This window comes from Dryas octopetala, chromosome 4 (assembly GCF_963921425.1).
Source record: "Dryas octopetala chromosome 4, drDryOcto1.1, whole genome shotgun sequence".
Classification (NCBI taxonomy): domain Eukaryota; kingdom Viridiplantae; phylum Streptophyta; class Magnoliopsida; order Rosales; family Rosaceae; genus Dryas; species Dryas octopetala.
This window is the reverse complement of record NC_141369.1, coordinates 21,980,181-22,008,048: the sequence shown is the minus strand read 5'-3', so window position 1 is coordinate 22,008,048 and position 27,868 is coordinate 21,980,181. Positions and strand designations below refer to the sequence as shown.

General features: G+C 38.0%; 6 protein-coding genes across 7 annotated transcripts; 1 reads left to right on the top strand and 5 right to left on the bottom strand.

Moving 5' to 3' along the window:
- Positions 1-267: 267 nt before the first annotated feature.
- On the bottom strand, positions 268-3,598 carry LOC147288211 (F-box/LRR-repeat protein At3g58900-like). The gene is made up of 3 exons (XM_086242109.1): positions 2,486-3,598; positions 816-989; positions 268-695 (listed from the first exon to the last, which is right to left on the bottom strand). Exons 1-3 carry the CDS (start codon positions 3,443-3,445, stop codon positions 459-461), a joined length of 1,371 nt encoding a protein of 456 aa, XP_086098235.1. The 5' UTR covers positions 3,446-3,598; the 3' UTR covers positions 268-458.
- A 62-nt stretch (positions 3,599-3,660) lies between these two features.
- Positions 3,661-6,424, bottom strand: MEF22 (mitochondrial editing factor 22). The gene has a single exon (XM_086242108.1). It carries the CDS (start codon positions 6,377-6,379, stop codon positions 4,148-4,150), a length of 2,232 nt encoding a protein of 743 aa, XP_086098234.1. The 5' UTR covers positions 6,380-6,424; the 3' UTR covers positions 3,661-4,147.
- Positions 6,425-6,922: 498 nt separating this feature from the next.
- Positions 6,923-7,731, top strand: LOC147288209 (S-adenosyl-L-methionine-dependent methyltransferases superfamily protein). The gene has a single exon (XM_086242552.1). It carries the CDS (start codon positions 7,044-7,046, stop codon positions 7,728-7,730), a length of 687 nt encoding a protein of 228 aa, XP_086098678.1. The 5' UTR covers positions 6,923-7,043; the 3' UTR covers position 7,731.
- A 1,065-nt stretch (positions 7,732-8,796) lies between these two features.
- On the bottom strand, positions 8,797-11,275 carry FLA21 (FASCICLIN-like arabinogalactan protein 21 precursor). The gene has a single exon (XM_086242551.1). It carries the CDS (start codon positions 11,015-11,017, stop codon positions 9,947-9,949), a length of 1,071 nt encoding a protein of 356 aa, XP_086098677.1. The 5' UTR covers positions 11,018-11,275; the 3' UTR covers positions 8,797-9,946.
- Positions 11,276-16,073: 4,798 nt separating this feature from the next.
- Positions 16,074-18,255, bottom strand: LOC147288207 (putative dehydration-responsive element-binding protein 2H). 2 transcript variants are annotated; one of them, XM_086239504.1, is made up of 3 exons: positions 18,103-18,254; positions 17,206-17,275; positions 16,074-17,120 (listed from the first exon to the last, which is right to left on the bottom strand). In XM_086239504.1, exon 3 carries the CDS (start codon positions 17,077-17,079, stop codon positions 16,492-16,494), a length of 588 nt encoding a protein of 195 aa, XP_086095630.1. In that variant the 5' UTR covers positions 17,080-17,120; positions 17,206-17,275; positions 18,103-18,254; the 3' UTR covers positions 16,074-16,491. The 2 variants fall into 2 exon arrangements, with proteins under 2 accessions (XP_086095630.1, XP_086095631.1); XM_086239505.1 differs by lacking the exon at positions 17,206-17,275 and having other exon boundaries at positions 18,103-18,255.
- A 3,219-nt stretch (positions 18,256-21,474) lies between these two features.
- Positions 21,475-23,868, bottom strand: XTH9 (xyloglucan endotransglucosylase/hydrolase 9). Its single transcript, XM_086239025.1, has 4 exons — positions 23,605-23,868; positions 23,305-23,405; positions 22,563-22,756; positions 21,475-22,092 (listed from the first exon to the last, which is right to left on the bottom strand). The coding sequence occupies exons 1-4, from the start codon at positions 23,783-23,785 to the stop codon at positions 21,672-21,674; spliced, it is 897 nt and encodes a 298-aa protein (XP_086095151.1). The 5' UTR covers positions 23,786-23,868; the 3' UTR covers positions 21,475-21,671.
- Positions 23,869-27,868: the final 4,000 nt, after the last annotated feature.

Here is a 27,868-nt window from a genome sequence, read left to right as displayed (position 1 = left end):
TCCCTTTCCATGGCCAAAAAAAAAAAAACAAATTTCCCTTTTATTAAAATAAAAGATTCACAAAGGTGGGCCTTGGGCGCCCAAAGATGTCCATTGGACGCCGATGTTAGATTTATGAGCAGTGATTGGAAACCCAACTACTTTGTACTTATTACGAGAAACTAGACGAGCGAATAGAACTGAAGGGACATCTATTCAAAATGAATCATCGAACTAAAAGATTGGTTTATGGTTTATTTTTTTTTATGTATCTTTGAAAAACCCTTCAATTTTTACTGTAAACCCCTTAAAAAATAATCCAAACAAAATGTAACTATCCATAATAGTCATCCAATTTAAACAGTTCAAAAATCAGAAATTTATTCCCCATTTAAAGCTCAGAGTCAGTAAGAGAAGATCCTGTGAGTACTTCCATCTTTGCGAGGAGATCCTGTGAGTGCTTCATCTTTGTGAGCAGATCATGTGACTACTTCATCTCTGTTAGGCCTTCGACGTAGAACTACTGGAGGATATGAGCTCTCACCAACTTTAACAGGAACAATTATAATCTTTTCTAGGACCACTCCTTGCTTTTTCAAGATATTCACAAAATTAACTTCATCTTCTGTTCCAGTAAACGATGTCATCCTAACTTGCTTGAGACTTGGCATGCTGAAGTCAACTGGTTTTTTTAACAACTCTTCTGATAAACTCTCCTAGAAATTCGAAGAACAAAGTTTAGATATGCAGCTCCAGAACAACAAAAGAATGATAAACGTAAGTTATATAGCAACATCTAGAACTGCAGTGATTATGTATGTAACAGTACTACTCACATCTTCCCCTATCTTGAAAAGGTATTCTAGAATCATTGTCTTCAGATTTGGAGAAAGCGCAAGCAGTGCAGCCATGCCAACCAGATCATATTGGGTATACCCCGTTCGAAGCTCCAAGAGGTTGAGACTGTGGAGCATAAAACTTTTGGGGAAAGGATCCTTTGATGTCAGAAACTGAGGACATATGCATATGAAGCAATTATGTAATATTAGAAGATGTTCAACAACATAATGCCATTAGAAACTACTGGTCAACCGTAAAAGCCAAATAGGTTAAGCAGTGAAAAGTTAAATTTGACAAATCCCCTAGTTGTTTAAGGATACTACTCTGAGGAATAACAACAACCTGAAATAATAGATTAGTATGTTCCTAGCTTTAAAAGAGTTGAAATTGTGGTGCACAAAACTTTTGGGTAAGGTTCCTTTGATGTCAGAAGCTGAGGACATCATAAACAAAAATGCATATAATATTCGAAGATGTTCAATAACATAAAGCCATTAGAAACCAGTGCTCAATACTGGGGAACAAGTCAAAGAGGTTAGGCAGTAAATAGTTAAATTTGAAAAATTCCCTAGTTCAATGAGGGTAACGAGTAACAACAACCTTAACAAACAGAGCTTAGCCATCTCTAAATGCAATGTGACACTGCAATGAGGTAGACAGAGAAAGGGACTAAAGCATGTCTGGCACACAACCACATGGTGGGTGGGTCAGTGAGACATGCTACAAGACTTCATTTCCAGTGAGACTCTTTTTTAACAAGAGTATCCAGTGATACTCTTGAAGGCACAATCTTGAGAAGAGACAACTAATTCTGCATCATGACATGGTTAATCATCAAGTGATCCTCCTTCTTAGGACAAGTGATCAACTAGACAGAACCTTTTTTCCGGTAGCTCATTTTTTCAAAACAATTTGGTGCAATGCCATTAACTTACAATATCTCATTTAAAGCTAACCTATGATGTAAATATTGAGACAGGATGTGAACTGCAGAAGAATAAATTCCAGTGCAATATAAGAGTAAAGCAATGGGTTATACAAATCAATAGACTTAACATTACAATTTAATGACAAAACAATTTAACCCTTACTGAACAAGATATCTAGCTTCCCCATAATTATGTGTGTTTGTGTGTGTGTAGATTGGCATAGCAAATGTATTATAAGCTATATTATCTAGCTTCAAAAGGTTTATTGGAGTAACTTGTCACCAAATATGGTTAGTGACAGGGCATATTAAAAGTCCACAAACAACCATGTTATTTTTCTTCACTATCCAGTCACCCTCAACCACTTCTTTCCTGGGAGATCAATTCATGAACAATTTGTATAAATTAAATTAGGCTCTGATCATTTCCTCTGTTTAGTCCCAATGCCTGCAATAATGAGCAGACCACAACAACTAATTACCCTAAACTCTTTCAACCCCAAGATTCAATGACAAGCTAAAAGCCTTACTTTCTCTGATGTTCTTTTCTCTTTCAATTCTTAGACGACACAGTCTTTTCCAAAAATACACGGCTACACCTCCAAGTCTAAAGAACACCCAAATTTAGACAATCTATGAAAAGCCTTCCAAATAATCAGAATGCCAAAATAGGCTAAATTAACCAAAAATCGAAATAGAAAAACAATAATTGATCAGAGCACAAGTCAAGAAAATTACCTTAAACCACCAATTCTGCACATTAAGATGCTTAACAGAAGGAGCTTCCTTAAGTAGCCTCGCAACCTTACACCAATAATCATAGTACTCATCCATTTTGTGCACAATATCAATGTGAAACTCAACCAAAGACGAAGCATTCTTAAGTACAAACCGATAAAATCTACAGCAAATAATGCTTAAGAAACAAAGGTTTGGGCAATCAATGACAACCGTCTCTTTCAATTCAGAATCATAATAATACCCAAGTGCTAGTTTCTTCAACCTCGCGCTACATATTTTCAAATTCTGCTGCCCCCAACAGTACTGAAGCTCCAAAGCCTCGAGATTGGGACACCCCAGAATCAAATCCTTCACTATCTGGTCCGTCAAACAAACCTGGTCAAGAACCATGGAGGCGATCGACCAGAGACGCATGGCGGACATGTTCGACGGCAACGTGAGATCACAGCGCGTAAGCCTCAAGACTCTCACACACCCATTTCGCAGAACAGCGAAAGGGAAATCGTACTTGTGGAAACGGGTCTCGTCGCTGTGAAACTCCTTGTCGATGTAGAAGTCGAGGCTGAGTTCGCGCGCGTGGAGGTGGGTTATGGCGGATCGGACCCAGGAGTCCACGTGGAAGCCGTAGCGGTCCTGGTAGATGAAGGAGAGGCGGAAGGTGTGGGCGGGAGCATTGGCGCGGAGTATGAGGACGCGGTCGACGAACTCGGCGAAGAACTGGCGGGTGTCGGCGGGCGAGTCGTAGGGAGGGAAGAGCTCGTAGTAGAAGTTGAGGAAGGGCACGCGGGACCAGAGGGGTCGCCATTTTCGGGAGATGAGAGAGGTTTGGACGGCGTCGAGGGTCGTTAGGAAGGAGACGATGTGGAGGAGGAGCTCGTCGGGGAGGTCGTTTAGGACTTTTACGGTGTCGTTTTGGTGGGTTTCATCGCTCGTCTCTTCAGACTCTTCCATGTTCATGTAAATTGTTTCTTCTGCAACTGGTTAAAGCATTTTGGGAATTTAACTTACACAACCTCTTTCAATTAGAGAAAATCACGTATTTATAGCAATCCATATGTGGCATTTAGCCAAACTGCTAACATGGCAGGTTGTGACTGGCTGAAAGTATTTTTGTCCTCTGAGGAGTCTCAGATGAATTGGTCGAATTATTTTAGCCACGCCTCTTATCCTCAAAATGACTTGTTTTTATACTCGTACAATTCTTTAGCTAACAGCCACACACCATGAATTTTTTTTTGCTATTTATTCAATACCAGTGATGCATTTTGTGGTTGCATGCTTTGTCTGATTATCTCAGCATCAACCGCTTTTGCAAGTCTAAACTCTGATGTAGAAAACCTGCAGATATAGACAGTAATCCTGGGATTCTGGTACTGAAAGGGTTTAATGTGTCAATGGCAGTGAAGTAGAATATGACATGAGTGGTAATTTACAGCACCTTAAATTCAAGCTACTTTAAGCATTACTAGGGTGACCCCTTCTTTCGGAGTTTACCATATTGCCGATTATTCATGTAAATTCTGCATGTACAAATGAATCCATGGGTAACTTGCTCCTTCAACTAAGAATCGGATTCTCATATAGATGGATGGAGAACTAACTTGTGTCCTTGTGCAAAGCTGAACTGAACCCAGAAAACTTTACTGCTGGCCTTCCCTTTCACCAGTAATCTCCACAGGAACAACATCCGTCCTTAAAATGATGGAAACGCTTTGTATCCCTAACAACTATCTCCCTATTAACAAGCTTAGATATTAGCTTGGTTGCTGAATGACAATTTACACATGCTCGAAGATTTTTGGTTATCCTAAGGGTAGTTCCCGGAGCAGTACTGATGAGGCCATAAGCAATTGCCAGCCTCTCACTATGATTACAAAGTGTCTCCTCTGTCTCTTCATAACTCAAGTCGTGCAGAACAGATTCTACATGCGGGACAAATCCAGCATCCTTCAACCTTCTCTCCAGACTCTCAAGCTCTTCGTAAATTTCCTTGGACCTTGGATGTGACTTGTCTCCCACGCAAAATGCCTGAAGCTTCCCATTGATCTCAATCATACTATATCCAAGGTCCTTAGTAAGTCCTTTCTCCCTCATCAATACTCGTAACTTTGCAACACGATCCCATAAACAGGCTGAAGCATAGAGATTTGAGAGTTGCACATAATGACCTGTATTATATGGATCTAACGAGAAAAGCTGTTCTGCAGCATATTCTCCCAAAGTCACTCGGCGATAATTCTTGCATGAACTCAGAAGTGCTCCCCATACACTTATGCCAGGTTTAATTGGCATCTTCATGATAAAATTGAAAGCTTGATCCAAATGACCTGCACGTCCAAGAAGATCCACCACACAAGCATAGTGTTGGTTGGCAGGCTCAATCCTGTAGTCTCTCATGCGGTGGAAAAGCTCCCATCCCTCTTCTACAAGGCCTGAATGGTTGCATGCAGTGAGGAGCCCAAGAAAGGTGACATCATTTGGTAGCACCCCAGCCTGCTCCATGGAATGGTAAAGATCAATGGCTTCTCGTCCTCGACCATGCAATCCATATCCCACAATCATTGCACTCCACACAACAACATCTTTGTTAGGTGTTCTATCAAAAACCATGCGAGCAAAATCTACACTCCCACATTTTGCATACATATCAATTAGGGCTGTGTTAACAAAGACATGATTTCTATACTCACTGTTGCTGATATAATCATCCATCCATCTTGCTAATTCAAGGGAACCCACCTGGGCGCCCGCGAAAATAGCAGACCTCATAGTAATTGAATCTGTTCTAATGTTTTTAGCGATCATCTCACCGAATAGTTCTACAGCTTGCTCAGCATAGCCATTCTTCGCATAACCAGAAATCATAGCATTCCACAACATTACATTTGGTGTTTCCATCTGATCGAAAAATGATCTGGCAACCATCACCTGCCCACTTTTTGCATACATGGCTGTGAGTGAAATGAGCAAGTCAGGTTCATTTTCAAGACCCATTTTGATTACACAACCATGAACAGATATCCCCTGTCCCACGTCCTCTACATCGGTATAAGCTTTGAGAACACTAACTAGAACAATCCAATCTGATTTCACATTCAATTTTCTCATCCAACTAAAAATCCTTAAAGCCTCACAAGGCTGGCCATTCTGAACATACCCTGAAATGATTGAAGTCCACGAAACAATTGTCCTCTCACATAAGCAATCAAACACAGTCCTAGCACGCTCTATTTGACCACATTTGGCATACAACGCCACGAGACCATTTTGCACAAACACATCTGATTCAAACCCATGTCTAAATACCTGGCCATGAACCCGGCGACCCATTTCAAGTGCCGGAAAGCCACTGCAAGCTTTAAGCACATGAGGAAAAGTAAAAGCATCTGGAGAGACACCCATTTCTTGCATCCTACAGTACATTTGAATAGCATCAGCAAACACATTGTGCTTAGAATATCCCCTAATGATTGCATTCCACAAAAACACTTCCGGATCAGTAAATTGATCGAACACCCGACGGGCATACCAAATATACCCAAGATTTGTGCAGGCATTCACCAATTTGGTGATTAAAAAGCCACTGTCTTGCAACCCCAACACTAGTAACTGCGCATGGATTTGACCCAAGTGGCTCTTCTGGGTCGAATCATCAATGAGAGAGGCGTAGACGGAGTCGGGATCGTAGCGGTAGTTGAGGAGTTGGCCGTCGTCGTAGTACGGGTCCAAACGGAGAGGAGACGAACAATAGTGGCTGGGGAAGAAGGTGAACGAAAAAGAAACGGGAAATCCAAATTCAAATGATGTTACCGTTTTCGGAGCCAACGTTCGGAATTTGGCGGGAAGGGGAAGCACTGAGACTCTCTTTATGAGAGTTAGACCCACAGCCATTGCCGGGACGCTTCAGAAAACAAGCACCTCCTCTAGAGTTGTGTCTAAAACTTCAACTAAGTTCATTCTAGACTATCTATAGTTTACTTTTGTGGTTTTTTGGAATCAAACTATAAGGAAAAACGTAATGATAAACTGAAATTATAAAGAAAACAAATAGTTGAAACTATAGGAACAAAATATTAATAAATAAAATTATAAGGATACAAATGATAACGAAACTGATAGAAATAAACATAATCTACAACTAAAAGGTAATAACAGAATGAAAATTATGAAACTATAAAAATTTATAAGGGCCAAAAATTCTTTCAGTCTTAAAACAAAAAATGTATGGAAAATTGGAAATAAACAGAATTCACAACTAAAATAACAAAATAAAACTGTAAGTACGAAAATAACAAAAATAGATTATGGGGACAAAGTGCAAATTGTGATAAATTACAAGGACAAAAAATTGTCTTAAAATAAGAGAGGGATTTTGGTAATTATATTAAACCATGAGGGCTTTTCAGTAAAATAATTGGCGTATACCAAGTGGGTGATAGAGCGACATGTGTTCCGAGTTGCAGAGCCAATTCTGTCCTCAGTGCTCGCAACTCCATCGTCTCCATTGTGAACGACTCAGCTACAAAGCCTGTAACCACAAGCTTTGGTCTCTGTTATGGACAAGCACATAGAGATACTCTTGAAAAGGCTCTCATACGTCTCCATAACCATAGCCACCATCACCTTCATCATGCTCTTCCTCCAAACACCAGAAACGTGCGTCTCACGTGACTCGCCGCCGAAACCCCACCTTCGATTCCCGAAATCCACCTGCGACTCCTCGCCTCGCCAGCTCGTCCCTCTGCACAAGAAGAACAAGCGCCTCTGGTCCACCAAGGCCTGGAAAAGCCAAGTCCGATCCTTCAGCCGCTTCTTCAACGCGTTTTACCATCTGGGTCACCTCCACAACGCCTCCAAAGTCCTCTGCGTCTCCGCCGGCGCCGGCCACGAGGTCATGGCCCTCTTCCACTTGGGCGTCGCCGACGTCACCGCCGTCGAGCTCCTCGATTCGCCGCCTCTGGTGAGCCGGGCCGATCCCCACAACTTGCCCTTTTTTGATAGCGTCTTTGATTTGGCCTTCAGTGCTCGTTTGGCTCAGGCCTTGTTTCCGTCTCGATATGTGTCTGAGATGGAGAGGACTGTGAAGCGCGGTGGGGTGTGTGTGGTGGTTGTTGACGAATGTGGGGATGAGGAAGTTAAGGAGATTGTGGCTTTGTTTAGGAATTCGCGGTTTGTTGGTGCCCAGAATGTAACATTGATTGGTTTGAGAATGACAAGGATTATTATGAAGCATTTACCTTGAATTTTTAGTAATTCTTCTCTTCTTGTTTCAGATGTTTATTTGATTTGTTTTTCTTTATGATTTTTTGTTTGTGTGTAGTTGTGGTGGTAATGTAAGTTATTTATAATGTGAATTTGGGATTTAAAAGACTTATGGAAATCAGTTAAGCAAATTGGTAAGAACTTTAATTGATCTAGATTGAGTTTAGAACTGCTGTGAAAGAGTTTGGGGTTGAGTCAATGGTCTCGCTTTCATATATGTTTTGCTTTCCTCTCATCTTTGAGTCCTGCGTCTGAGCAGGCAGGTTTGTGTATTAGTTATGCAACAATATATTTGTCTCGTTGAATTCAAAAACACCAAGCTTTCTTCTTAGCTGAAAGTGTTAATACGATATTCTACTTGCTAAAACTAGAAGCCTAGAACTAGCTTGGACTTTTCAAAACAGACATGTGTGGCTGAATGTGAATTGACCTAAAAACATTTATGATAACATCTTCTTTGGTGGGTTGATAATGATTGATTGATACCAGAGATCGCTTATTATCCATATCAACACCTGGTTTTCTTAAGTCGACTTTTCTTAGTTACAGGTTCTTAAATTCTCTCAGTCCTGAAGCATTAAATTTGAGAATTCGGATCTAGACATAGTTTCACAATTGAAGTTGATGATTGATGAAAAGGCTTATTGAGTTTTGATTTTCTTCTTTTATTGTTGTTTCATACTCTAATGTTGGATCTTCTGCTGTACTGTGTTGTAATGGTAATAGCCGGATGATATTCATGGTAAATGTTGAATGATAAGGGAATTAGATGACAACATGAATGTGTATAAGGTATGGTCCTTTCGTGTTACGAGGTATCATAACCTTGTTGAGGAGGAGAGGCCTAGAGAAAAACAAAATTATGGAATTATGGAACACCTAGACTATGTAGGATTGTAGGAGCAACTGATTGACAGATATTTTGTCCCTCTAATTCTTACTTTCCCATGCCTTCAGTCTGGCTTTAGTTAATTTAGCTGATTGATGTGGCTTTTCTTAGTTACTTTCCCATTCTTATTTTCTCAAGTCGACTTTTCTTATTTACAGGTTCTTAATTTTTTTCAGTGATGAAGCATTGGATTTGAGAATTCGGATCTGGACATAGTTTCGCAATTTTTTACATCTTGAATTGAAGTTGATGATTCATAAAAGGGTTCATTGAGATCCGAGGCTCAGACTTCCTCTCCATACTTCCTGCCATAAGCTGATGATCTCCTAGCGTGAAAGACATTGATCAATAGTTATACAAGGGAATCGGACATCCATACAGAAGATAGCTTTCAGAATCCTGATTCTCGAACTTAAATTACGCAGGAACTCATCAGATGAACTACTCCAGGAAACAAATTCGACCGAAAACCCTAGAGACTGTTACAAGACAGCTTGACTGGGAAGTAGCATATCTCCCAAGAAAAGATTCAGTCTTTTTATTGAACTTTTTCCTGTTGTTTCATACTCTTAATGTTGGATCCTCTTGTAGACTTCGGTATTGTAATGGCTGGATGATATTCACAGCAGATGTTGAATGATAGGGAAATTAGATGACAGTATGAATGTGTATAAGGTGCGGCCCCTTTGAGTTACTAGGTTTTGTAACCTTGTTGAGGAGTAGAAAGAGGAAAGAAAAAATCAGGAATAGTGGAATACCCAGATTGTGTAGGAGCAACTGATTGACAGATATTTCTCTTTTGTCCCTCTAATTCTCTTTTAGTTAATTTGGCTGAATGATGTGCAGAATTTGTGCTTTAAACAGATATCAGTTTGTGGTCTGTTCCTGTCATCCATGAATTCCAAGTAGCATTCATCTACAGAAACCTGCACCAAAACACAGTTACATGAGGCTGAAAACCATTTGCGAGTTGAGAGCCCAATAGTGCCCTAGTTGCAACTTACAGTCTTCAACTACTCATTGAATCACTGATTTCTTGAGCCTATACAATGAGCCTACACTTCTCTGTTACATCTTGGCAGTACCTTGTTGAAATGCATCAAAAGCAATTTGTAATGCTATTATGCTAAACAGACAACCATTTTGGGTTGCAAACACTAATGTTTCTAAAACAACAAATCAACCTAGTTATTTTCAGTATTCCGATACTCTGGAACTAGAAGTACTCCACATGCAAGGTTATGTGAATTGGGAGAGGGAGAAGAGACACTGATATTGTTACCAGCACCCATTGATATGAAGCCACCTTATCTTGCTGTGTTAGGCAGATCGTCCAACTGGAAAGCTCTGGAGATGCCGTGGACAATGAACTTCTTGGAAGAAAAGATATCAGGCGCCACAATTTGAACTCCATTGATGACCAATCCTTGCATGAAATTCGTAGCCCCAGTAACCTCAAGAGCTTGATCACGAACCAGGGTCCTGAGCAATGTTCTGGCAGGCAACGATGTAAGCTCTCTGCTTGTAAACCTCTGAGGCAGTATATGAAACCTCACAATCTTCTCAAGCAAAGGGGAAGGTGCTGATACAAACTCCAAGCTTGGTGGAACAAAGACTGTCACAGAATTCAAACCCCTGTGATCTTCAAGAATCCTTTCAAGAACAGAGTGCAGCCCAATGGCAAATGAAACGAACCCATTTGAGCATAGCAATCGGACAATCCGGGACCATTCAACCATGTTGTTGGAGTCAGGAGCATCAGAAACCATGCTAGAATTAGAGTCACAGGTTGGTGCTTGAATAATATCCCAACCCTGATAAACATTTCTTGGATCCAAGGCAGAGAATGGGGCAAGAACCCCATGAACCGAAATGGACCCTTCAAGAAACAGATTGGGGTGTGACACCAATACATGATTGATCTGAACCAATCTTTCTTTCTCATCAACTTTTGTGATTGCAATGTTCTTTTTACGATAAAGGGTCGGCAAGCAGCTACCTTGGGGTTTCTTCAGAAGGTCTTCCATGGAAAGCTTGACAGGGGAGGTATGGTATTGAAGGAGGCTTTTCAAGAGGTGTGGAGGGAGAGAGGCGTTGGAGATGGCAGAGTCTTTGACAGCGAAGATGGTTGAGTTTTCAGAGGAGAGGAAGAGTTCGGGTGAGACTTGGAGGAGGGTGGCCATGATGTTGAACCCAGCTCTTCTCAGAGTTCTTGAAGCGCTGAGTGAGGTGACGTGGCTGATGGGTTTGGTTGGAGAGATTTCGTTCTTGGGGTTTGAACGCAGTGTCATGGAGATTGCTACAAAGGCCAATATTACAGACATGGTGAAGGAGGCTGCTGCGTGCCAACGGGTACAGCAAGAAGAAGAAGAAGCCATTAGTGTTCAAGTCGAGGTAATGGTTCTTGTTGATTTCGGGAGGGAAACACAGAGAATAGTGGTAGTTACTGAATGAAACTGAATAGCAAAGACACCAAGCTGCTACAAGGAGCTTGTTTTCTGGGTGGGCTTGGGCTTCTCTCATGAGCCATAATTCCAGATTAGGCCTTATTTGGAAACTGGACAACCCAAATAATGGCAAGCTAATGGGCCTATTTCATACAAAGGCTAAGGCTGACCCAACCCATCACAATTAATTTATTCAAAATTAAGCCCAAAATCAAGTTGAAAAGCAAAATTAGAATAATATTTAAATTGTTATATCAAATTAAAAATTAATAATGAAAAACAACAGTTACAACACCAATTAATAAACACATAAATAGCTACAAAATGATCACTATGGCTTCATTCATTGCATTTCAATACCATATTATTACTCAACCTTTTTCATTGAATTTTCTATATTCCAAAGTTTTTTATTTTTTCTCATTAAGCAATAGATGATTTGTCATAATTTATGTACCAGATGCTAGGAAAGGAATTAAATTGCAAACCAGGTTGCGAACTAACAACTATCTTTCCCTTTTAGACTAGCATTTATTAGTTTTTTTCTCATCAAACCACCACTCTCTTCTTTGAGTACTAGAGTCTGACCTATTGGTTATAGGTCTTTCTCTGAGCTAACAAACGGTGAATTGGTGAAGCTTGCTCCACCCAAACTTCAATTTGGTCCGTCATAGACATGAAGAACTATAAATGAGAATAAAGTTGTGACAATAACATCTAAGCATTTTGAAGACACATAGTCTAGAACCACGATAAATGGGGCTTTCTTTTTTTTTTTTTTTTTAGAGGAAAAGTTGGAGCTGCTGCTAACTTCTAAGTTCTAACCACAAAGGCACAAATTGTGGATTATAATAAAATTTTGCAATCAAGATTGTGCTGCTTTTGGTTCACAGGAGTTGGACTTTGACCAGAAACCTTGATCTGTTTGCTAGCAGTCCAATCAGAACTATTTGGGCTGTTTTGATAATGATGGTCAACCGCAAGAGATTTGTGAACTCTGAAAAGGTATAGAGAGCAGAGCAGAGCCACAAAGGCTCTATACTCATAGTTGCAGGCAGGATAGGCCAATTTACCATGTCCAAATAAAAACTCAACTTTTCATTTGAGAAATTTTTATGTATCATATATTCATATGTATATAAAGAAGGTGCACATAGTTAAGGTAGAGGACATGTTATTACTAGATAATCTTATTTATAAATCTGTTAAAATTATTTAAGGAAAATAAAGATATACATTTTGTAAATTTGTATCGTGATCGACGGACAGCAACAGAGATATAGAAACAGACATTAGACTCTGACTGAAAAAAGCAGGAATATAAGTAGCCAAAGAAAGATTTGCGTCTGGTCCGTCCATCACATGTGAAAACTGAAAACATGGAAGATTTGTCTTCTTCGATCACTTGCAGTTGACTCCTTTTTGAAACGCATCAGGTATCATGCATATATAATATTATATATATCTACCTGATTCCGCGTTCATTTATAATATCATATATGATATAATCATATAACTACCCTAGAAAACTCCAGCAGAAAATAAATAAAACCACTAATTCATTTATAAAAAAATAAAAAAGAGAGAGAGAGAGAGAGAGAGAGAGAGAGAGAGAGAGAGAGAGAACCCAAAGTTCAATTGTATAAAAACTTGGCACTCATCGCAAGAGGGAAGGCGGTTGCAGGCTTGCAGCATCACAGAGGCACCGACCTGACTCCTTTATAATATAGAAAAGTAACAAAACTATGTGCTTTGCTATTCCAACTTTCTTGGAGGACTAAAATTCTCCAAAAACTCAACTTTTGCTCTTTCTTTTGGAACCCATCATCAACAATTCTACATTGTGTGAGAAAATTAAGGAGTACGCTCGAAGATTAACATAATCATAGATCTAGCTTTTTGCAGATCAAGTGATTTAAAATAGAGCTTGATATTCTCTGGAAAAGATTTCAAAGCAGAAGAAAATCTCTGGTATATCAGTTTTTGAGAAGTGCTTGTTCTTTCAGGCCATGAAAGAAGACATTTTGATAAGAAAAAGAAAAAGGGACTGAGAAAGCAATTACAAATCAGAGCACTGAAATGCAGAAAACAGAGCATATACTAGTTCATAGAAATCTGGATCTAATATTCACATTCACAAAATAAATATTGAAAGATTGATTACACTGAATATTCTCTGAAATATATATGATGTATCTGTGTGGATCAAAATCACTCCTTTACACTAATTCCTGAGATGAAGGAGCTCAACGAACACCGCCTCTTCTTCTGGTGACCCGGATGTAGCAAAAAACAGCTGCAAAAATGGTAGTGACAAGGCCACCAATAATGACACCTCCACCAGCCACAGACTTATCAGAGTGGTGCTTTGCCATCCGTCTGCCCAGTGCTGGAGCTTCAGCCTCTTGGGACTCTTCTTCCATGCTTTGAGATTGGGATTCAGATGGCTCTGCACCAATATTTGAAACATGTTGCAGCTCTGCTGCTTTTTGGGCCAAACCCAAATCCCCATTTTGGAGCTTGACCACCTCCAGTGGGTTCAGTCCTGGCCCCTCAGATTCCTCATCAGCCATTGCTTGGACCACCACGAACCCAGCAAGAAGCAAGCAAATCACACCAAGTCTGGCCATGGTGCTATTTCCAAGTGATTAATTCTTGGGTTTTTATGGTATTGGGAAGTGACTGTTTCTTTGCTTGCGTTTGGGGGGTATTGAAATGAGTTGGGGTGTTGTGGGTTTTATAGAGAGGAATGGATGGCTTAGATTTGTTGTGACTTGCTCAAGGCTTGTTGGGAAGTGGGTCCCATGTGGGGTGATAAAGTGTGTGTATAAGTTAATAATGCCAATGGGGTGTGTGTGGGTGGGATCTGGGAAACTTTTGATGCGATACGCGGAAGAAATAAAGTGATTCTGTTCCAGTCCAACCTAGGCAGGTGAAACAAAGCTTAGACTACGAGGAAACCATCTGTTCATCTACAAAACGACGTCGCAATACAACTGGAGGGACCGAGGGAGAACCCAGTCTGCAGGGTTTGTTTGTTTGGGAGCACCAAACAAAAAAGTAGAAATGATTATTAGAGAGTAGTTAGTGTGGGGGTTCTCTAGCTTTTGTTATTTGGCTGTTTAATTACTTTGGGATTAATTGGACACAGCTGGCAATAGCATCACAGCTGGAAAATAGCAGGTGCACAATTTGTACATATTTCTAATTTCCAGTTGGGCTTTTCTTCTTCACCTACGTAATTTAGCATTTAGCAAACAATACCATATTAAGATATGAACTCACGCCCTTCTTTTTATTTGTTGTGTTTCTTTTTTCAATCTTCCTTTTCCTTCCTTAACAATTACTTTTAAACTATTATAGTCTGTTGTTAGTTGTTACACACACTCACACGTGCTTAATTGCTTTCACTGCTTCCACAATGAAGTAGTATGGCACATATGGAAGGTCGGATTGTAATATGAAATTCATTCATTTTTTTATTATGTTGGCCATAGAATATGTAATGGGGGCGAAATACGATGTTGAATAAGTAGAGTAGGTGAAAATTAAAATTTTCTAAGTTGGGATTTTGACTTTCATACTTGAGTTTGAGCAAAGGTCGGTAGTAGATGCTAGCTAATTGTAAATTATAAGCTGCTTGCTTGATTAATTTACCAATGAAAATGGTCGTGATAAATGCATGCAACCGAGCCAACTGTGAACTGTGAGCTTTCCACCAAAAAAACTCAAAGAGCTAAAACAGTCAAAGATCCCAAAGATTCCAGCGTTGGGATTAATCATATAAATATGTGATTATGATTGTGACTTCTGTCTCCTATCTTTAAGGCCATAATCCCAAAGTTTTACATAGTAGCTGTACCTTTTATAACCAGTACATCCAAGTGGGTCTTGTCTTCTATTTGGTACACCACAACGCCATATCGGTTAAAAAACAAATCAAAAAAGGCCTGCTTGACCAGAAACAGGGACCAAAACAACTTTTCAAATGTCCTGTGGCCTGCATTGTTCAGTTGGGCGATGCTTATCGTGCCTTTAAATTTTGAATCCCATGTTGCCTGGCATCATGGATGCAACAATTTGTCGGCAGGTTTTAATCCATATATAACATCAAAGATATATCTTGTCCTTAACTTAATGGCCTAATATCAAGGAGAGTTGGATACTTGGATGTGGAGCCAAGGGGCAGTAGTGTAGGTATCAAAATATTGTCAATGCTGGTTGACGATGACTGCCTAATTGGTTATTCACCCATACACAATATGCTTTTGTAAAACTCAGTGCATTACTGAGAGCTTCAAGGGTTTTTCAACTATTTTGTTCAACAACATTAGGGGCACTAACGCAAATAATAAATATTCGACAGTACTATTGGTCCCTCTAGTGATGTATGACCATGGATAATGTTATATTCATAAGAGGGACAAGTCCTTTCTTTTGGAAATTGGATCCCTGCAAAGCTGAGGGACAAGTCTTTTAAGTTGTGAACGGGGTTACGGGGGTGACTGCGGTCTGCGACAAGATTGTCCACCATACGACAACAAAACTGAGCTAAGTGGTGGTTATAGCTTCTCGTATCAGATTGCAAGCAATGATGTGCCTTGATTTGTACTTTCCTTGAGAACTGTCAGTTCTTGTATACGAACCACTAATGCAGGATTACTCATTGGTGTAATCTGATGGAGTATGTTGGAGGAATTTCATGATATCAGAAACTCAACTTACCCAAGTATCAATTAGATAAACCATGATCTCACACACACAGTGGGGTGCAAATTCTTGAGTTCTGCAGAAAGCAAGTTCAAGCAGGAGTTTGAGTTTCCTGCAGAAATTAAGTCCAGGAGACGAACCAGATTAATATTCACATGTTGACATGGAACGTGTCCTTACTATTGACATCATAACATTCTATTAAATACAAGGCTCCCCTCCACAATCCTTTTTATGTTTTTGCTTCGCATAGAGAGGTTTTTCAATAGGGCAGTCGTGTTACGCATGTGTCCTTATAAGAAAATTTTATAATTTTTTAAAGTAAATACAACACATGGCGCAATAATATTGGGTGATCGTACTATACATGTGACATAACTACCCATTCAACACTTTTTCCATCGGTTATGTTGGGAGCATGCAGTTATACCACGTATAGTTACTAATAATATGCCAAAAATAGACAAACAATTGAAGAGTTCATCATCCAACCCAAATCGGCTTTAAGAAAAAAATGCTAATCTCCAAATTTCAGTCATCAAAATTCCTAACATCACCCAATTACAAATTTACGAAATCCATTCTCCACCACATAGCTCATCAGCCACGTACATAAACCAAGACCTCCACCATCACCCAGGTATATATACTAAAATTGTACATCGTTATGCCCAAGCAGGCCAAGAACTGATTCGTCATTCACCTTCTCCATCCTCATTTGTTTGAGTTGTATCCATGGCATTGTCATTCTCTACGTTAGGGGAAAGAGAATTCACCTTATCCTGAGCAGCACAGTCCTCCGAGTGGTCTGAGGTTCCTGAGGATTCTGAGCCAGCAGAAGTTGCTAACGAAGAAGGGGCTGATAGAGGTTCTCTAGAAGAAGAATCCTTTGACAAACTGGAAATTGAAATATTAGGAAAGTTAAGGCGGGCACAAGAACCATACATGGCCCTTGCAGCTTCATCATAAGCAAGAGCAGCTTCAATTGCAGTTGGAAAAGTACCTAACCATAGCCTACTTCCCCTGTTTGGCGCCCGAATTTCTGAAACCCACTTGCCCCATGTCCTCTGCCTAACACCTCTGTAGTTACAACGAGAATTCTCGGGTCCACCCTTACCTTTCATGCATCCCTTCTTCGAACCCTTGGCAGGAACTCTACGAATTGGTTTACTCTCATTGTTGCAAGAATCCAGATGGTCGTTATATTCTTTCCACTTTGCAAGAGTCTCAGCCACAGGATTAGATCCATCCTGTTTAGTATGGATTTTTTCCAACTTGGGCATGCAATTAAAATTTGTATTGAACAGAAAATACAATGAGTTACCTGCCAATATTAGAAAGCAGACTTTTCCTTTAGAGATAATCTTTATTGCGAAAACAATACTAATCTACTGGCCATTCTTACTTACCTAAGCTAAACCCATCTTAGGCCAAAAACTAAGGACAAAGCAACACCCCCATGCACCACAAGCGCAATGCCTGTCAAACCAACATACCGTCACATCAAAGTGCCAATATACAATCATATGCAACCACAATTCCTTCTAATACTCATTCAGTATACAGACATAACCCTAGGGATTCAAAGGATTAAAACAGCAAAGAATATACATAAAGAAATAATCTAGGAATTATAAAACAAATGTGATCCTACACTGCTAGGAAGAGTGTTACGATCTCTTGAAGCTGCCTCAGGCGTGAAGGCTTTAGCTCAAAAAGATTTATATGATAGAGTAGGAAATGCAGAGCAATTGCATACCTTCAAAAGCTAGAGGTTTTCAACTATGCCAAAGCATGTTATGCATGGGGAATTTGGATTTGGTCCTAACCTTCAGCACTTTAGCATTAAGTGGCAGTTAATAAGAACTGACAGGGCACTTGTTTCAAATGCAGTTAAAGCAAACTTCTCAGGCATAGACATATGTTTGGATTTCTTTGTCATTCGATTACAAAACCCACCTCAATTTTTCTTCCATTTTTCATCACAAACCATTTAAACTAATCTTTTGCTCAACCAAGATTTGCCAATGTAATTGGAAGTCCTCTTCCGCCAAAAAGATAAAGGTCAAAGTTATCATATAGCTCATTCCAAATAACCATTTAAAGTACCTAATAACCATTTATTTTCATTTTTCCCTATGAATTTTTCGAGCAACTAACACCAAAATTGGATTGCATTAGCTACTCAGTAAACCAAACTAACATAGATCTCAGCAAAATTTGATAAGTAGTTGATGATAAATCTTTATTCAAGTATCGTTAAGGTGTGAAAATGCTTTATGGAAATTGAAAGTGCGACATGTTACCTTTTTAGTGCTCCGGGAGCCCCCAGCCTGAGCCTCAAGGGGGTTATGGAGAACAGAGCTTAGAAGTGAGAAATGGTTAAAGTTTCACAGAAAGAGAGAGAGTTTGGGACTGAGGAGAAACCGAGGAGTCCACAGTGACAAAGCAGAAAATGGCAAAAAACCCCATTTCCCTGAATTTTCCCCAAATGGATTATAATACGCGGGTCGGGCTTTATCTTGAGCTTTTTCATTATTTGGATTTTGAGCCCAAGTTCCGGCCCGAGATTGGTGAGTTAATGGGCTGAAAGAGAGCCTAGCAAGCCTTGGCTGAAAATTGATTTTTTTTTTTTTTTTTTTCTATAGTATTCCAAGCATGTCAAAAGTGTAGGTTAGCTATATTTTAGCAAAAATTCTACAATGTGGCATGGTATGCGGATATTATTTTCTCTTTCCCTTTAAATATTGACGAGTTCATATTTCCACTACTAGGGTATAAGATTTCCAAGATTATGATATATTTATATGTTCTCGCTAAAGATAGATTCACATAAGCTTGATGAACTAATTATTGAATGCTCCTCTTTCATATTTCAAGATTTTTGGAGTGGAGAAAATAACAAATATAATTTTGTTAAACATGTTATAAATTATTCCCATGATCAAAAACCATTGGCATAAAAGGAGTAAGAGCTTTACCAAAGCCATTGGCATGTTTAAAACTACTTTGCTTTAATTAGTTGGTTTAATGTCTTGGCAAAGAGGTTTTTTGACATGGTCCGCATGGTCTATTGCTTATGTACAGTTGCTTGATTTTCAAAATATGAAAAAACTATTAGTATAAAGGAATTAAGATGCTATAGAAACCTACTTTTTCCAATATTTTTTTCCAAATTTCTATAATAAGACGTGTTTCGTATGACTCTCACATAGTCACATTTCTCAAATTATTTGAAAAAGTTGGAAAAGAAAAAAAAGTTAAAACACAACATAGTAGAAAGTCTGACTATAAAACATTTTCTTAGTAGAAAGTAGAAACTACAAAGTTTATTGTGAAATTGCGAAAAGTTTTAGGAAAAACACAACTTTAATGTCTTCGGAAAGTTTTATAATAGTGATTATGGCACTATAGTTTTAGCCAACTGTGCTCCAAATTGAATATTTTATAATTTTTCTGCATTAACAAGAGAGAATGCAAGAAGCCCTAAACTTTACCATACCCATAAATTTATTTCAATTTTGGATTTCAGCTTTTTTGCATGATTTCCATATTGCCCATCTAGCTAGATATTGATTAATCACAAAACTTTTCATTTCTTCCCTATTTCTATTAGCTTTTATGGTCCCTAGGTTCTAGCTCTATAAATATTTAGTGGGTGGCCTATATTGCTGATCGGTATAACTTTTTTTCTTAAATTGGTTAATATATATTTTCAAAAAAAAAAAATATTAATAATAACACAGTATTTTTCTACTTTTATTGCTATTGAATTATAAACAAAGTATTGCTCTAATTTCACTGTTAGTATCTTGGCCCTCTACAAATCAAAATGTTTATAGAAACTGGCCCAAAAAAAACACCACATGTAATCAACTCTTTTATGTATGCTTGTTAGGTGCATTAATTTATATAGAGGTTGTCCTCTGAAAGCAACTGATCATATGCTCCTATATATTGTTCATTTTCTGCTTAAACAAGTGGGTAATCACTTTTAGCTAATTGTACAATTAGCTTTGTCTCCCACTTCCATCGAAGTGCCTTGCCAGCTCTTTCGGCTTCTAATTAACTCACATTCGATGCCATCACCGACGCACTATCACTCTATCATTGTCTTCTCTGGATCTAGATGCTTCACTTCGTTTTTAATTTGCACTCAATGATCGAAGTTGGGTTATTTTATGGCCATAAAGAAAATTGGTGGGTACCTGCCAATGGGGCCTGATGTGTTTTAAGTGTTTACTCAGAATGAATTATTGCATTTACTATTTCCTGATCTACCTTATCTTGCATCTCTTAAATGAGTGGTAGCTCTTTCTCATCAAAGCAATACGGTACCTCTTTGTCAATGCATGGGCTTCAAATATAAATCCAATTCAAGTTGACAAATTTTGTGTCTAACCAAAACATAGCAAAACAACACCAAAAAATTGAATTTCTGTTACCTTTCACAAATCCACACCAGCAGAGTTCTAACTTTTATGACCTTATGCACTTATTTCCCCAAGCGATTCATTTGATTTGATTCTCATAAAATGACTCCTTTCAGCTTTTTTGCTCTCCATTATTTAATATGGCCCAGATAAATTCATATTCATTTGAGTGGATAACCATCACCTCCTTCCAAACCCCCTTCGTTTCATGTCCTCTTATGGGACCCTACTTCTTTGGATTATTACCAAAAACCATAATACAAAAGCTCTAAGTCATCCCAATTACAGTAGGGAAAGAATTGAAGGAACCCTTATGGTCCTTAAAATATTCTAGGTCCACCATTGCAAACAAACAAACAATAGGCTACTTAATTCAATCATGCATTGCATGCTAGACTTGCTGCTAGTCTATATATGATGCCAAGTTTTAATTACTGCACAGGTTTCACATGTTTTGTGCAGGGGTAAAAAGAAAACTCTTCTGAGTTCTGACTCAGCAGTGTAGCAAGAAGCCAAGAATAGGAAGAACAGTCTTCAACTAGAAAAGAAGGAAGCTTGAATTCACAAGAAAAGCTACTGATTAAATAGAAACCTTTAAATTGCATTCTTGTGATCCTGCTTTGGTTTCTTCCTCTCCAAACCGTCTAAATACAATGTCATTTCCATTTCTTGGGAGAAATCCAAGGTGGGTGGTAATTAACAATGACTTTATTCCCACATCAATGTCAATTCCCCTTTTAACAAGAGATCAGAACAAAATCAAAGATGAAGAAAATAAGTGGAAACCAGAAATTACCTGTTTCCTACTTTTGTGTACTCGATGAATCACACATTCACATGTTTGGCTAATGACTTTCACTTCTTTTATCATGGACCCAATAGGTACACAATGGTCTAGTCCTCTTTATTTGACGGTGGACTTGTTCATTGCTTATTAAATCCAGGCTCAACCCTCTATTTGATTGTTTGCTCCACTTGGCTTGAACAGATTACATCACATTACCCCCACATCAAAATGATCAAATTCTGGGTCCACTATTTGTTTCTTTTATATTCCTTCACTGTTTAACTTATCCCCATTCCCCACCAACCCTACAAACATGATTTCTCTCCCACAATGCAACCCCGTGACCTAAATGTACCTTGACACAGTGAAAGCATGAGCCAGCAAATTTGTACAATGTTTGGTAGTGAGCAGTACGTCAGTAAAAGAAAATTTTTGGTTCATAACCCCAACATTGGATAGAAGAAAATGCTTAATTCACATTAATAATACTATCTATCATACAAACCAGAAGCTAAAGACAGCAAGAAATTAAACAAAAAATGGAACAAACAACAAACATGGAGCACATGTTATATGTAGCTTTAATCCCCCTCCTTCCCCCCTTCTTTTTGTACAATGTTTAATTTCCCATACGACCTCCTAAGCCATGGGGGGACTAGTGGTGGTGGTGAACACACTCTAAAGGAGTGACTGGGAACCTTGCAGAATCGGTGCAGTAGTCATAGAACATGTGGTGCGCCCGAACCCACACGAGCTGGTGGTTCTGATGAAGATTGAGTTCTTGCAAAGTAGGCTCGTCCCACCAGTACTTCTGATTTTCACTGCTGGTGCACTTCTTTGCATTGTCAGTTGCTGCAATTGAAACTGGGCATTCACACGCTTTGATTTCAAAGCCCTTGTAGGTTGCAATGAAAGGTGCATGGGACCAGTCCGTCTTGACCCGACCCCCCTGTGTGGCCCAGTCGTCTGCATTCCAAATTGAGCTGTACACCCCCATAGGTTGGTCCTTAGGAAAGGGTACCCCTTTGTTTTCCATGTTGGTGTGCACTCTTATTGGGGTCTCATCTACTAGGAACCTGAACCCAAATCAATATTTGAAGAATACACGTAAGAACAACAAAGTTTGCAAATCCCACACATTAAAAAAAAAAAAGTATAAATAATGAATCCCGCACATTTTAAAATAATCGGTCATTTTCTTCAATTTTTTTTTTTTTTTCGAAGGCCCAAAACAGAGCAGAAAAGGCATCTGTGTCCACAGTAGTTCTGTAAATTTCGTGCATAGGACCATACAGACATCACGCAAGATTCGTTCCACTTTTTCATGGGTTGGTTTTTGTTTTTCTTTTCAACTTTATATTAGACCCAGTACTGAGTGAGTCAGTCACACACAGCCTTCATGACACTGGCTTTTGAAATATGAATTACATGATGTCCCTGCTCCATTGAAATGATAAATGATACAGAACCAGCGTAAATATATGAATCACAAACATACAAGTACACATAAAAGATGTTAAAGAGGGAGTAGGTGCAAAGTGCTTACACTACTTGGCGCTGGTTCCAAAAGATGGAGTAGGAGTGAAATTCCGTGGTGGGGTCGAACCAAAGGTTCAACCTTTGCTCCCTATTACCTACACCATTCACATAGATGTTGGTCTGCACTGAATAAGGTTCACCAGTGGTGTTGCCCAGGAACTCAAAGTCAAACTCATTGTGCGATGGACCGTCCGATGACATCTGTGATACACACAAAGAAAAGATAAAGATAGAAGAATTAGATACATCCCACAAGAACAAAAGGGAATTCAATATCAGTGTCGGTGTCTGATGGGTGTATTAATTGGTAGCATAATGCCAATTCAAAGTCACGAGGGGTTTTTAATATAGAAAGTTACAAACTTCATGAGTAATCACTGTAATTTATTTATATGGATGTCGTCAACTCATCATTACTCATATTAAACAATTGGTGCATACATGGATGTGTTGTAGATGGGAACAAAAATAATCAATGCAGGATTTAATGGAAAGTAAAGAATTTCACGAGGGCAAAAGGAGTAGGTAGGTGCTAGTAATAGTATTCAGTACAAGCACCATTCATGAGTCAAATAAGGCCAAGTCTAAACAGTGTAAGGAGGTATCAAATGGGGACCCATAGTACCACAAGCTGAGCTGTTCTCAACTTCAGAAAGTAATCTAATAATGAATCAAAGATATTTTTTTTAATGATGAACGATTTACATCAATTGTAGCTCATTGTCGTTCTGGTTTTAGTCTTTACTCACATAGAAAGCAGTAACAGTTCCGGCAGAATCACCCCCTATGAGCTTAATCTGAATGGTCACTTTTCCAAACATATACTTGTTCTTGGATGAAAACCCAGCACCTGAAATTTCCAACCCACCATTATATCAGCCCAAGAAAAACAAGAGGGAAGCATTAAACAAACAAAGCATCATGGTTAGGAATGGGTAAATAACAGAGTATGATTATATATTGAACGAAATGAGCTAAAAACAGAGCTTAATGAACTGCTTCAAACACTTGAACGAAATGAGGCCTTTCAAAAAGAAAGTGTTGTATACCGGAATAGTTGTCAAGTTTGAGGTGAAGCTCCTCTCCCTCATAAACGAAATGGTCAAGAGCCCAGCTTGGCTGAAAAAGCTCATCAAACTTTGCTGAGCTAACCAAACCCACCACCAATGCAAGGCCCACAATTACAAACACACTTAGAAACCCAGGCATCTTAGACCCAGAAAAGGCCATGGAAGGAAAGAAGAGACTAGAGCAAGAATAGTATAGAGCAGAGTGAAGCTTCTTCTTCTTCTTCTTCTACTCTGGAATGCTCTGAGTCTTAGTCTGTGTTAAACACACCAAAAACACTGGCTTTTATAGCCCCATTGAATTGGCTTCTCTCACAAGCCCCTCCACCTCTCCCACTGTCCACGTCATCTAAGTTTTATACCACATCAGCTGCCACGTCGGACTCAAATTCCAATAAATCCAAAGCCCCAAAAGATTAAAAAATGTAGCCGTTACTCTGCGGGTCGGGGCTTCCCACTTATTAGCTGGCCAAAGCTGTGCACAGTGGGAGGGGCACTACTGCACTTGGTACGACATGTCCCTGCCCAAAAGGATGGTACAGATGCCATCCAATCAGAGCACGCCACCTGAAAAGGTCCAGCTGGTTCACTGACCAGTCCAGTTGTCATTTGCGAAGTAGATATTTTTTTTTTTTTTGGGTTAAGTGGCGTTGTAGATATTTGATGAGCCTTCTCGCGTGTAGGTAAAAGTAGGGTACTTAGCTTTTCTGAACCAAACCTGTCGACCAATTTGATGTAGTCGGGGATTTATTAATTTCTGGGGTTTTAGCTGTTATTAATAACCAAATTTGGACCACCCACATGTTCAAATGGAATAATTTGGCTCAAGTAAAATTGTTCCAGGTGGAATTTAATCTAAATTGTGGAGAAAAATTTGTTATTTATTAGACTTAGCTTCTTTATTTTTATATAAGGGCTATCATAATTCTCAACTCTAATTAAGAAAGTTATTTCACAACTTTTATTTTAGTGTTGTGATTAATAATATCATTCAACTCAAAATGTGTTATGTGTGCTAAGTTGAGTAATAAAGCGAGTATGAAGCAAAAGCAGGGGAATGGGAGTGTGTGAAGTGTGAGGGTCTTGAGGAGTCACTTTATCTTTGTTTTTCGTTTTACTAAGCAGTGCCAGCTCACTAGCTCAGTACAAGCGCAGTATGCACTGCCATAATGAAATAAAATGTTTGTTTTTGAGTCCTTGAGATGCGTGCCATACTTTCGAGAATTTTTATAATATTCTTTTATTTTTTAAACTAAAATCATTAATTATGATTGGATTTTTGGAAATGGAATAGAGGGTTGTAGATTTGTTGGGAATGGGTCAGTGGCGCGCCCAAATATTTTTTTTCTTAGATGTACTTTTTCTTATCAAATAATATTTAAAACATACTCTTAATTATTAGAGTGATATGTCACAACTAAAGTTTAATATTGGAAGCCAATAAAAAATACTGCATGATGGATAATTATAATGATATTTATATAAGGCTTTGTCATCCACTCATCCCTCATTTAAAAAGTGGTTAATGCTCCATTGTTTTGTGTCTAGAATAAGAGATCCAAGTCTCCGAGACCTCCTTCAATGTGATTAAAAGGTTATACTCTAATATAAATGGTTATTTATATTGTTTGAAAATAAAATACATCTAATTAGCCTGCCTCACTTTACTGTATATTTGTACATTTTATATATGCAAATACTTCTGTACTATGCTTTTTTGTAAGCTTAAAGTCTGCAAGATATGCTTTATTGCTCTGCAGCCTAAGGAAAGCCTTCTGACTATTTGTACCCAAAAAAAAAAAAAAAGCCTTCTGACTATCCAATAGCACAGAATCACAGATCCACATGGCTGGAGATATCTTGTAGAATGTAGACGTAGTAGTGCACAGCTGTAGAATGAATTGAAAATATTTGCGTATAACGGATTTATACAATTTTGTATTTATTTCTCCCACTTATATACAGGCACATATGGAGGGGCAAATCAGTGATTTTATATTCTCTTATCTCTCTTTTGCACTTCTATATGCTTATCATGTGACCAAAATTATCGTCCATTTGAGATATTTTGACGAAATAAACTAAAATGATAAATTTCAATTCATTCGTGAATCTATTTGACACTTAAAATAATTCATAGACCAATCTGAAAATTATGAAATAGTAAATTGACCGAAAGTGTAATTATATCATATTTATAATCCTTACATGTTGATTATAGACAAACTCTTCGACACATATGTGATGTTTATTTAATATTTTTAATTATTTAATATTTATTTTTTATTAATATAGGTTTAATTATAATTGGCTTCCAAAATAACTAATTTCTAACATGAGAAAACCAAACATCGTTCCAAGTAGAGAATTCACTTATATGTCCTGTTATAGATATGTATAATAAAAATATGTTATTCTAGTTAAAGAGAGATAAAAAGAGAAAAAGAATCCGAAAAAGATAAAGAGAAATAGAGAGATAATGGAAAATGCCAAGTTCTTCTCTTCAAAGTCATATACAATCATAGCACATGATCCATTAATAGTTGGTTGAGAGTAGTACTATACACATCAATTCTTGTAATAATTTTCTTAACTCTCTATTGATGAATCCTACCTCACGCAAAATAGTTAAGAAAATAGTTGGCAAATTTATAGACGTTATGTGATATTATTGATCTCATAATTCAATTCATAATTTCATATGTAGTGGAAAATAGTATAACAAATTAAAAATCTATGAAATTTAATTGAGAAAATTAAATTCATGTGTAATTGCAATGATGCTTTGTTGCAGACAGAGAGATTGTAGGTGAGGGGATGGAGGTAAAATGATTGCTGTCCTATGAACCTATGAGATATCGATCCATCATCATATATACATAGGGACTAGTAGAAGCTATAGGCATTTATCGGGGCTACACCTACACATCTATTATTGGCAAGACCCTTCTATGCCCAATTGACTTGCAACTTCACGAAACCTACCAATTTTCATAGTCCTTTTTTCGAGCATTTATTCACACATTGAATCACATTCACCCCACACGTCATCAATTTCTTAATCTCGTAAGGCATTGTAAAGGGTGATCTTTTCTTATTATCATTTATTATCCTATTATAATATTCTTCTTACTTAAATTTATGAATTTTGACAACATATTTAAGAAAAAATCAGCTTAAATAATGATTTAATTTAAATTTTAAGAATATAAATATTTTACATCGCTAGATTGTCTTACAAAACAAACATTTCCACTATAAAGTGAATCACTCAATCACTATTCACTAAAGATAAAAAGTGAAGATAACACAAATAAGGAGTGACTGAGTGAGAGGGATCCTATGCTATCTATAATGGCTTATACTGAAGCTTTGCAAGTCATATTTACTATTTTCACCCATTTCGCAAGTGATGAAGTTTTTCAAAATTTTGAATAAAACGAAAGAGGAAAAGAAAAAAGAAAAAAGTGGCAAAATAGCATAGCCATAAGGCCCATAACTCATAAGTGATCAGCCCAAAAAACCATGACTTACACAAGAATAGGAGGATATGAAATATTAAAGCCATCTGTCAGATTTATTTAACAAGGACATGAATACAGGATGTGAAACAGTGAAAGGCAAGACGCAATAGGAGGTAGAGTGCACGCATGCTCACGTCAACATGTCTTATCGATCATGACGCCTTTGATCTACCCCCACACACACACACACACACATTCTCTCTCTTGATCAATTCTCAAAGTCTTAGTTTTTTCGTTTTCAAACAAATTCACTATTATTATATTCATGCCAATCAGTTGCCCACTGTCACAGCCAATCACCTACATTATATGTTACTGCGTGGGTACGTACTCAAATGGTATTCCCTCTTTCTTTGATGGGCTCTCTCTTTCTCTCACTCTCCCACTCTCTTTCTCACAAATTTTTTGTCTTAAAAATATTCCTCTTTTTAAGGAATATCATATCATTATAATATAAAATTAGATAAAATTTTTTCTATAACGTGATAATTTTCAGCACACAATAACATGATATAAATTTAATACAAAATTAATGAGTTTGGGCTCACAAATTTTAACACGAACACAAATATAACAAAATATGAATAATAATTATTAAATTAGTGTCAAATATGTATAACATGATTGAGACAAAATAAGCATGTTTAACTAATGTTTTATGATGAAATGAGTAATTTTTTCATATTTTTTAACATTATTATACGATTCATTGTACAATTATA